Source organism: Aethalodelphis obliquidens, unplaced genomic scaffold (assembly GCF_003676395.1).
Source record: "Aethalodelphis obliquidens isolate GAN/ISIS:26980383/991018 unplaced genomic scaffold, ASM367639v1 scaffold8, whole genome shotgun sequence".
Taxonomy (NCBI): Eukaryota; Metazoa; Chordata; class Mammalia; order Artiodactyla; family Delphinidae; genus Aethalodelphis; species Aethalodelphis obliquidens.
In genome coordinates, this window is record NW_020837952.1 from 6,799,690 (window position 1) to 6,811,549 (window position 11,860).

The window sequence follows — 11,860 nt, forward strand, 5'->3', positions numbered from 1 at the left end:
AATAGGCCCCATGGTACTTTATATTCTGCATTGCCTCAAGGAATCACAAACATACTAGTCTTGCCCAAAATATAAGTTAGGAGGCAGTAGTTAGGAACACCTTCTGAAAAAAAGGAAGGTAGAAGATAGAAAAGAGGGCTGTTTTGACTCAATTTTAATCCTTCAGAACATGTTATCATTTCCAAAAAATTTCATTCACTGATTAACCCCTGCCTTCTCTTAGAATAGCAGTTATTTCTAAACCCAACCCATTTTTCCCAAAATGCTCTTCTAAGAAGTCCTTTGGCTTTTTAAAAAGCAGAAATGCACTATATACAAGAGGCAAAAAATCAACTTCCTTTGAACAATGACATAAAAGGGCAAAAGATGAGGCCCTACTATTAAGATCACATCATCCCCAGGAAACCCATTCACAAGACTCACAGCTGTTCATCAATCCAAGACAATGGCTTTTCTTTTTTGATGACCCCATTTCAAATATATATGGCCTACTTTGTGCTGTTTCTTGTGTGTGGTTATTCTAAAATTACTATTAAAAACGTCAGTGTTGGCTGTGTTGTCAAGACCAAGAAAAACAGACAGATGCTGAGAGATGTACTTTTTATTGGAAACCTTAAATACTCTTCAGACAGAACACTATGTCTTCAATCAAGGCTCTCAGGAATGTGGCCTACAGAGAAAACTGCAATTTCTGGATCAGGAGCAAGGAGACGGACAGCACGGAGGATGAGTGCTTAGTTTGCCAAAAAGACCCTCTCAGGAGTGCTCTTCAGCCAGCTTATCAGCTTTTGCCACAGCTTCTTCAATGGGTCCCACCATATAGAAGGCCTGTTCTGGGAGATGGTCATATTCACCTACATGGAAAAAAATCCAACTGGTGAGAAGTGAAGGATATTATCAACTTTCTGCAGTGGGTACATACCTCACCACTTGAGGCCACCAGTCAGAATGTGGTGAAATCGTGTCATCTTAGGTATCTTTTCTTAAACTTCCCTCACAAATCCAATTTACAAGACATGACGCTACAGTACAGCTTAAGAACAAATGGTCCATAGTCATATAACCTGGGTTCAAATTCTTGCTACTTTGGCTGTATGATATTGGGACTGGTTATTTTAAACTTTCCATGCTTCAAGTTTCCTAATTTGTAAAACAGGATAATAATGCCTTCCTTATAAGGATGTTGTAATTCACTTAGAAGAGTAGCTAGCATGAAAGCACTCAGTAAGTCTAAGTCTTACTCTCAGACATTGAGTATTTCCAAAGAAAACTGATGGGAAATAACTTACTTTTATATAAAAATTATGTAATTAGGCACAATATATTTATATATTGCTTGATGGTTCCTGGAATGGGAACACAGCACAGCAAGCATTCAAGGGATTGCAGTTTCTTTGCCATTTTACGTTCAGCCTTATACTTGAAATCTCACCTGCCAAAATCTGCTGGAATCCTTTGATGGTCTCCTTCAGGGGTACCAGTTTCCCCATATGACCGGTAAAGACCTCAGCCACCTGGAATGGCTGAGACAAGAAACGCTGTATTTTCCGTGCACGGGACACAGTTAATTTGTCTTCCTCAGAAAGTTCATCCATACCCAGGATGGCAATGATGTCCTGGAGGGATTTGTAGTCCTATGAGAAAACAAGATTAAGAGAGGCCTAGTAAACATTTACATTCCTCTAATGGACAAAAACCTAAGGATTAACACAACTTTATATTCACACTGAGCTCTCTATACAGCATTTTAGCACTTTACTGCACTTCTTAACTGAAACAAATTAGTTACTTGGGGGTCATGAGAGCCCTCAGCTAAGATCAGTGTCTTGTTTCCCTTACTCCGAGTCTATTAGGTGGTGTTAGAAAATATTGGATTCCAAACGTGGAGTACCTGGAAACTCAAGAGACCTCATTAACACTCACTAGGAACTGCTGGTCTCATCTTTTCTTGCTCTAAAGCAAATCACAAATCACCAGGAGAGATACGGTCCTAATACAGTCCCCAAATTCCCTCTACGACTTTATGGCCACTGATCTCACCTGCAGTACTCACCTGTAGGATCTTTTGTACCCCACGGGCAACATCATAATGCTCATTGCCAACAATGTTGGGATCCATGATGCGAGAGGTGGAGTCCAGAGGATCCACAGCTGGATAGATGCCCAGCTCAGCAATAGCACGGGACAGCACAGTGGTAGCATCCAAATGGGCAAAGGTAGTGGCAGGGGCAGGGTCAGTCAAGTCATCAGCAGGCACGTAGATAGCCTAAAGTCAAGAACCCATGAAGAGCAGCAGGAAGCCAAGTAATTCTACTTAAGCCATCCCCTTTTCTGACCTCTCCTCATTATGTCACTCTTATCTTCTCAGCATTCAAGAGTCCACCTCAAAAAATGTGGACTCTTATCACCCCTAATAGTGGCTGAGTAAGCTTATAGATTATCTAGTCCCTCCAAGACGTGATGAAAGAATTTTCATTGTTATTCCTTTTGTTCTTCATCCTACTTTTTAACTCTATTGTAGTGATACCCACTTTAATAGTAAAAAACAAAAACCCTTGCACTATTATACTAATTCATCAGGAAAATGAACCATGAAAGTTAATAAAATTTAGACAAACTTCTAGATAATTTTTACTATATACCATCTACATACATTTGAAAATTTGTAGTAGTTAGTGTAGTCCATATTCAACGCTCAGTTTCCATGTAGCTTCAAACTCCCCTTCAGGATGGAAACCACTACTTTGTGATCTACATTTACATGTACACCTTCAATTAGTTTAGATGAGTGGTTTCTTAATCTTTTAGGGTCTTTAACATGCACACGCAGAATTTTACACATTATTTCAGGGAGCTCAGGTACCTACTTAAAAGCCTTTTGAGATATAAGTAACTAGATTTTGTACCTTTCTGTACATGCCTTTAAACAAATTAGACTTTCATCCATTTAACTGTTCTCACCTGTACAGAGGTGATAGATCCCTTCTTGGTGGTAGTGATTCTTTCCTGCATGGTACCCATGTCAGTGGCCAGGGTAGGCTGATAACCCACAGCAGAAGGGATTCTGCCCAATAAAGCAGACACCTTAAAAAAAAAAAAAATCTTTAGCCTTATCTGCATCATTCCATAGAAAGGTCAAATGAACCAGGTTCTCTCAAGCCTTCTCTCTTACCTCTGAGCCAGCCTGGGTGAAGCGAAAGATGTTATCAATAAACAGTAATACATCTTGACCTTCTTGGTCTCTGAAGTATTCAGCTACAGTCAGTCCAGTCAGAGCTACCCGGGCCCGAGCACCAGGCGGTTCATTCATTTGACCGTACACCAGCGCTACCTGCAGTAATCATACAAATTCAGAAATTGTGGCAGAGGAGTGGGAAAGCCATATACCCAAGGTCCCCAAATCAGAGAAACTACCAAAAAACCCTCCTTAGATGTCTATGTTTTTGTTCACAATTTTCCCTTTTAGAGATGTAGTTCAAAACAACATGAAAGGTAATTTCTTATAATTACTGAGGCAATATTCTTACAGTAGAAAGGAAATAAATTGTAAGTAAGTGAAAGGCACAAAATAGGGTAATCTGAGATATAAGAACCACCTTCAACTCCCCCCAAAGTTAGCTTTCAAATGATGGGTCTATGTACCAAAAACAAAGACTAGAAATATCAAAGAAGAAAACAAAATGTACATTAGTGTATTAGAAGCTGGGGGAAAAACACTGACAAATTTCATTTGTAGGTCCTGGGACAATAAAATGAAAATATAGAACATGGCTTCACCTAGCAATGCAGTCAACTGCAGCAGTTTCCTGGCACTACTTTGTGGACATCAATCAGCTCAGTGCTCACCTTGGAGGTGGCATCTTTTAAGTTGATAACACCAGACTCAATCATTTCATGGTATAAGTCATTGCCCTCACGAGTCCTCTCACCAACACCAGCAAACACAGAGTAACCACCATGGGCTTTGGCAACGTTGTTGATTAACTCCATGATCAGTACTGTCTTGCCAACTCCAGCACCACCAAAGAGCCCTAGGAGAGGTTGAGAAAAAAAGAATAAGAGTTTTGTTTCCAAATAAGCAAACTTCAAAAAAAAATTCTGTTTGTTTCTTTCCATCTTTTCCCTTCTCAGAAATGGCATCTGGCATCAGCAAACTCAGAAGAACGAAAGTCAGAAGCTACTCATCAGTGAGGGATAGATCTCAGTACCCACTTTTAACACGGTAGGATTTTTTCCCACACATTAGGTTTGTAAAATATCTACCCACCACTAACATACCAATTTTGCCACCCTTGGCATAGGGAGCCAGCAGATCCACAACCTTGATACCGGTAACCAGAATTTCCTGCTCAACACTCATCTCCATGAATTCAGGAGCCTCAGCATGAATAGCAGCAAATCTGTAAAGGCAGAAGATCAGTGTCTATTCTTCTTATTAAACAGTTCCTCTCAATTCTCAAGCCTAACTCTGTACTCATAATCTCATCTCTTAAGTAACATTCTAGACAAAACTGTCACCCACCATCAAGCCCAAATATTCTGCAATAAAGGGGATTTCATCACCTCAGGAAGCAATAATCCCATTCCCTGACAACCTTAACTGTCATAAGGTTTTCCTTTTACAGAGCCCTAACTTAACAGCACTTCTTCACATACCAACAAGAAATACAAAGGCCACTGGTATTAAAATGAACTGAAATAATCAACTTGGGCCCTAAGTAGCAATTTGATTTTTTCTCTCTTTTTTTTACCATCAGAACTTCTGCATCATTAATTTTCTTCAGAAGAAGCTGCATTGTGTGGTTTTAATAAATGAATATATTGGTACTTTAAGTATTCTCTGCAAGAAAATTCTGCTATAGTAGAGGCTGTCACCTTAATGTATAAAACTGCTAGGAAAAACAGTTCCTTTCTGTGTAGATGCAACAAGAGGGGGATACTTACTGTTTGGTTTTTATGGGACCTCTCTCATCAATAGGTTCTCCAATGACGTTCATGATTCTACCCAAGGTCTCAGGGCCAACAGGAATTTTGATTGGTGCACCAGAATCCAGGACTTTCTGGCCTCTAACCAAGCCTTCTGTACCATCCATGGCAATGGTTCTTACTGTGCTCTCACCTGTCAGATAAGGCATTGCAGGGTTATACAGGACATACTGGCTTCATGATATTTAATGAAGTGTAACTGGCATTGAACACCTAAGTCAACCAAGACTCCTTCTCAGTACGTAAATGTGGCTTCAGCAAACTCAGAAGAACGAAAGTCATTTTGATAAAATCATCATAGAAGGAAAACAGCTTAGTTTTGGGGGATATTTCGGTCAAACAAGATCTTTACTATTCCTAACACATTCTACTTACCCAAATGCTGGGCCACCTCCAAAACCAGCCTGGTCTCCCTGCCTTGCACTTCCAGGGCATTTAGGATGGGTGGCAGTCCCTCATCAAATTGGACGTCCACCACTGCACCAATGACCGCCACGATGCGCCCAGTGGCGGTGCCTGCCTTTGGCGACGGAGATGTTTGAGCGGCATAGTCTCTGGCTAACAGACAAAAAAGATATGGAAGCAGCTGGGGTTAGGACAGTTAAAGGTCATCGGAAACCCCGACATAACTTGCAAGTACTGGTGAATACAGCCCAGGCCCGACCTCCTTCCGCTTGCACGGAAGGCGGGTCCAGAGGGAGGGCCGCACTGGAAGCGGAGAAAGAGCCTGCACCATCTTCCCATCCTCCTGCACAAAACCCCATTATTCGAGGGCTCGGTGCCCCCATTCCACGGGAAGGTCAATGCACCTGCCCACACTTTTCCGTCACACAACGCCCCCTTCCAAAATGAGACGGAATTAGATCGGTCCTGTTCTTGTTTTCCCGCCGTTAGAGGGCAGGGCGCTGGCCCTGGCGTCCTTCTAGCACCACAGATCCCTTAGGCCCAAGCGACTACCGGCCCCAGGCTCAAGGTCATGGGACGGCAGAAACGAACCCAGCCCCTAAAGCACGGCACTTACCAGGATGCAGCGCTGCCGGAGCGGCCCGCAGTAAGAGCTGGACTTGAGGTAGCGGCGCTGAAGGGCTGAGTCCCCGAAAGGCCCCAGAGGCCGTGGAAGCGGCCACACGACCCACGAGTCCCAACATGGCGGAGCCCGGGTGGCGACTGATCCCTGCAGCAGTCTAGCCTCCAACTCCCCACAGTTGGGGGGCGAGGCCCACCCTGCAGTAGGCATGGCCACTGGATGATCTTGCTGCTCATCACTCTCAGCGCTGCTCCTATAGGCTAATAACCTCTCATCTTCTCAACCATTGGCCAAAATTGGTGCTAATCTGAATTGCTTTTTTTTTATTGGACAGTGTCTGGTTAGGTGCAACCCTCAGAGCCTCGAAACATAATTGGACAACAGGGATGTCAATTGGAGAGAGTACTTGGCGGAACTGCGTTTAGGAAAGGGACCGAGTTCCTGTGGGGAAGCCCTTTGGCTGTAACTGGCTGTCCTTGAGCTCTCTCCTTAGATAGGACCTTGAGCTAGGTGACAGTCTCAAGGGCGGGGTTAGGGAAGTGGTGGTGTCGTGAAGCACCACTGACTGACCTTGTCTGTTAGGATCCTTCTCTAGGGGCAAACGGTTTTTCTAATTAGCGAGATTGGAAGCTTTCAGATAGGTCAGGAATCCAGACAGAATTAAAGCTACAAAGAAACTCATGTAACCAGTCGTTTAACAAATGTGTGCTAGGCATTGAGGAGGCAAAGATAAGTAAGACTTAGGACGTCTTTTAATGAAAGACAGATGAGTAAAAAATGCAATCAAGTGTGATGGGTCCTGGTTAGTATAGGGTAAAATGTATGGAGGAAGAAGGAGGGGATAAATTTGGGTCATCTAGAAATGTAGGAGGAATTGTCTCTAGGTGGAGGAGGCTGATAGATTGGTCGCAAAACATCAGTAGAATTCCTAGGGTAAAGTAGGAAGGAAGAATATTCCAAGCACACATTTGCATTAAACAGCATGTTCCTTTTGTGGAACTGTAGGTGAGGAAGGTCAGAGGTGAGGAAGGGAAAAAAGATAGTAAAGAGATGAGTATAGAGAGAAGCCAGAACCAGTTCTCAGGGTCTTGGATGGGAGCGGAGGCTGGGCAGTGGTAGGTGTGTGGTCCTTGAACATGAAAAATGGTAAAATAAACAGGACATCCTTTTCTGTAGTATTGACTTTATTCAAGGTATTTGGGGGCAGGGTGGGGGAGACCCTTAATCTATTAGAACAAACATGGCTAAATGGAGTAGTTCAGCATGAAGCTAGTTCCCCAGACTTTCTCTGGCCAGCACACATTAGTTCTCATTTTTATGCGTGATAGTGAAAGTTTCCTATTTGACAGCAAGAACTATCAGAGAATTTAAAGGAGAAAGCAGGAATAGAAGAGAATGTTAAATTTCAAGTGTCTTTGGTAATCTTGCCTAGTAAGAGGGAAAGAACCCAAGAAAACAGCAACATGTATGGGGCAGGTAGAAAAAAATAAACTATGTAAGGAAGCAGCAGAGGAATAAGGAAAAGACCAAAGAACATAGTATAAGAATCAAAAATAGAGAATGTTAAAGAGAAAGTGGTCAATAGTATAAATCACATAACCATTCTATAAAATAAGGGCTGTAAAGAACTGGGTTTGGCAACTAGGAATTCATTCCACGGTAATGTGGGGTCAAAGGTACTTTCAATGGATGCAGGATATACATTTTTGTTTTGCAATTTGTGCTCTTCCCATTATGCTGGGCAGCATCCCAGTTAATAGGGACCTATATATTTCACTTGCCTCCCTCGACTATTAGAGTTGAAGTTTCTATAGATAGGTAAGGTACTTAAAAGAGTATTGCTACTGGAGCCATATTGTGTTTTTTTTTAATTTTAAAAAATATTTATTTCGCTGTGCTGGGCCTTAGTTGCAGCACACGGGAGTTTTTTGGTTACAGAATGAGGGATTTACAGCATGTGAACTCTTAGTTGTGGCACGTGGGATCTATTTCCCTGACCAGGGATCAAACCCAGGCGCCCTGCATTGGTATCACAGAATCTTACCCACTGGACCACCAGGGAAGTCCCAGACTGGGTTTAAAATCTTGTTTTTGCCACTTACTAAACTCACTAAGTTTAAAATCTCTGTATATCACTTTCCTCATTATGAGATAATCTCATAAGGGCGTCTCAAAAATTAAGTAGATTACAATGTGAAAAGAAGCATTTAGAACAATGTCTGGCGTCTGGCACATAGTTAGCACTGTCTTTGTGTTGGCTGGTATTTTTACTTACTATTGACATAGTGTTAAGATCCTTTGGTTTTGTATCACCAATTTTGGTCGTGGCCAAAATTTTATTAACCGTTAAACATTTAAACTGACAATCGAAGTTTCAAAGTGAAGATTTCGACCTAAATTTCCAGGTTAACTGAGGCTCATCACTTTTTGAAATGTATTTACACATTTGTCTTTTTAGCAGATTATCAGGAAATTTAACTGTTCTTTGGGCAGCTGGGTTATAATTAAATCTTTGTACCAAAATGCAACGCTAAATGCTTTCAATGTTACCGAGGCATATTTCTCCACTATGCTCAACTTTGTAAATTGATTTTTCTAACTTCTTTGCTGTCAGTTTGGCCCCAGCAACCTCAAGTCCTCTTCTGAAATCAGATAACCTGCTAAATTTATAAGTAATACTGTCTAAAATAAAAGTAAATAAACTTGATTAGCTTGGTTTGAGATAGGCCTTAACAACAGTACTTCTGAATAATGTCATCTATTTTAGAGTTCTGACATGTTTTGGTCCTACTGGTTTCTTACCTGAAGTTAATTCCAAATGACTGACCCCACAATTCATGGCTGAAAACCTTATGAATTTTATCTTAAGGTGAAGATGGCATTTTCCAACTTTCTTTTGGCTGCGCCACATGGCTTGCGGGATCGTAGTTCCCCGACCAGGGATTGAACCCTCGGCAGTGAAAGCACAGAGTCCTAACCACTGGACCGCCAGGGAATTCCCTACCAATTTTACTGCCATCCATAATGGTCATGTTCCACATTCTTTCACTACTCTGCGAAATAGTAAAATGTCTTTGTCTCTACCGTATTTCTTGACAATCATCTTGAGTGATTTCAAATTCCAGGAAAATAATCCAATCAATACCCTAGCTTCACAGTTCTTTAATCTCTTCAATTCCAACTAGCTTAGCACTGACATTTCATGTAAGTATCCTACTCAAGTTCTACCTCAAAATTTCAATATTCTCTTGTCAAACCACTTTTTTTTTAACACAAGTAATACATGAACAAATTCTAAGTATACAGGATTAGAATAAATCCTTCCACAACCCAAATCTCATTCCCAGAAATAATCACTAAAAACGTTTTGCACACATCCATTACTTTCTATCCATTCCATGTACATAAAACATGTGCACTTCCAATTTTTAGAAACTTCAGTGGAAGCACACTACAGAAAGCTTAAGTTTTCTAACCTTTATGTTTTGGAGAACTTTCTGTGTCAGTACATTTAACTTTATTGACTGCAGCTACACCTCATGCCATAAAAATGTGTAATAACTTATTTTACTCCATTAATGGTTATTTGGATTGTTTCAAATGGCTATTACATGCAGTACTGAATGAAAAAAAGGATATCTTGTAAACATCTGAGTACACCATCTACTACTACCTTTAGATTCCTAGAAATAAAATGCTGGCATAAAATTATGTTCGTTTATTTTTGGGCCATGCCACAAGTCTTGTGGGATGTGGGGTTTAGTTCCCCAACCAGGGATCTAACCCGGGCCCTATGCAGTTAAAGTTCAGAATCCTAACCACAGGACCGCCAGGGAATTTCCTAAAATTATATTCATTTAAATGAGATTCTGCCAAATGCCTTCTAAAACATTTTGCTAATTTCCCAGGTTCCCAGAATCCTTGCCGAAACTTTTTTTTAAAAATGTGCCTAAAAATTTTAAAAAAAGGGCCTAATACTAAATGTATGAAATTACTTTATTGACTCAAGTTGCATTTCCCTAATTTCTAAGACAATACTTTGTCATTTTTATTTCTTCAGTGAATTACCTATCTCTACCTTTTGCCCATTCTTTTCTATTGACTTGTCATGATTAGTGCTCTTCAAATGCTTTGTTCAATGTTGTAAATATTTTATTCAAGTATATCACTTACTTTTTAACCTAAGTTACCTTTTGATGTCTTTTTTTTTTTTTGGCCACACCACGCGGCTTGTGGGATCTTAGTTCCCCGACCAGGTAATGAACCTGGGCCCTAAGCAGTGAGCATGCAGGGTCCTAGCCACTTGGCCAGCCAGGGAACTCCTAACCCATGTTACTTTTAATATTAGATTTTCTTTTTAAACTTTCCTTTGTAGCTTTTACATTCTGTATCATTCTTGGAGGATTTCCCCCTATCATTAATAAGAATTTGAATTTTTTTTTCAGTGAGTGGGCCAGGAACCACCAGCATCAGAATCACCTAGCTCTGCTTTATCTATGGTAATCACTAGCTATACGGGATTAAATTTAGTATAAAATTAAATATTCAGTTTTCAGTCACACTAGCCACATTCCAGATCCCTAACAGCTCTATGCAGCTGGCAGCTACTTTATCAGACAATGGAGAGGTACAGAACATTGCATCACAAAAAGTCACATTGGATGGAGCTGATACCTCAGCAGGACTAATTCAGAATCTGCCTTTTAGATCTAAAAGAGATGTCAAACTTCAGCACACATCAGAATCACCTAGAGGGCTTAAGGCAGATCACTGGACTCTACTGTCTCATTTCTCATTTAGTAGGTCTGTGCGGGTGCCCGAAATTTATGTATCTAACAAGTTCCTAGGGGAGACTCATGCTGGTAGCCGGGATCATACTTCAATCGTTGTCAAGTATCAGTTAAATTGCAAATTCCTGGGCCCCACATCACCTACTATACGAAAGCCCATCTGAGGGCTGGGACTGATGAATCCACATAGTCCCATGATTTTGATTGTCCGAGAACCACCAAGGTCTAGTTCTACGGAAAAAACTAGAGCTATGAGGCTAATTAGTTGTGAGAACAAAAAAAAAAAACCAATGGTTGAGGGAGGGAGGTATACTCCTCATGGAGGGTGTTAACTGTATTGGAAGCAGCTTTACAGCTATCACCCCTAAACTTGTGATGAGATACAGCCACAGGAATGTGGTGCTAAGGAGAGTATGGAAGTCAGGGTCACTGGATTTGAGGCTAAGAAATTTAAGCTAGAGTTCTGGATAAGTTCTTCACGTAAACAATGAAGTTATCCAGGCTGACACTATAACTTGTAAGCAAATATTTGGTTTCCAGTTTAGAAAACATTTAAGTGTTCAGAGCAAAGCATGACAGGCAGTATATATACAAGTTATCATCAAATCCTATTTGACATATCTCTGGAATCTCTCTCCAGTTCTCAATGCCAGAGCCTAAATTTACCCTTTTACATTTCACTGTTTCAATTACTGCACTAACTTGTTTCCTTACGTCCAGGCCCACCTGCAATACATTACCCATGCAAAATGTAGTAATAAGTATGTACTGAGTGTTCAACATACCAGGTGCTGTCATCAGGCTGGAGATTTAGTTATACATCTTTCACTCTCCTAGTAGAGGAAACTACCAACTAATAATCAAGTGTGGTTAATGTTTCAGTTAAGTCCACAGGCCTTACAAGCCTACCAGGATAGAATAAATAATTTAGGAGCTAAGAGTAGGCCTTAGACAAGGTACCTGCCTCCCCTCTTCCAAGCCTTTATGTTCTCAAGGTTGGTATAATGCTGGGTGAGCCACGCAGAACAGCATTTGATGTTAGAATACGAGTGAAGTT

The 11,860-nt window shown here is 40.9% G+C and overlaps 1 protein-coding gene and 2 non-coding genes across 3 annotated transcripts; all 3 read right to left on the bottom strand.

Moving 5' to 3' along the window:
• Positions 1-583: 583 nt before the first annotated feature.
• On the bottom strand, positions 584-6,234 carry ATP5F1B (ATP synthase F1 subunit beta). The gene is made up of 10 exons (XM_027106700.1): positions 6,008-6,234; positions 5,362-5,544; positions 4,945-5,119; positions 4,279-4,400; positions 3,847-4,031; positions 3,173-3,331; positions 2,962-3,084; positions 2,054-2,266; positions 1,433-1,634; positions 584-854 (listed from the first exon to the last, which is right to left on the bottom strand). The coding sequence occupies exons 1-10, from the start codon at positions 6,132-6,134 to the stop codon at positions 757-759; spliced, it is 1,587 nt and encodes a 528-aa protein (XP_026962501.1). The 5' UTR covers positions 6,135-6,234; the 3' UTR covers positions 584-756.
• LOC113621402 (small nucleolar RNA SNORD59) lies at positions 4,123-4,193 on the bottom strand. The gene has a single exon (XR_003433184.1). It is a non-coding gene; the product is annotated as a small nucleolar RNA SNORD59 (small nucleolar RNA).
• On the bottom strand, positions 5,217-5,291 carry LOC113621400 (small nucleolar RNA SNORD59). The gene has a single exon (XR_003433183.1). It is a non-coding gene; the product is annotated as a small nucleolar RNA SNORD59 (small nucleolar RNA).
• Positions 6,235-11,860: the final 5,626 nt, after the last annotated feature.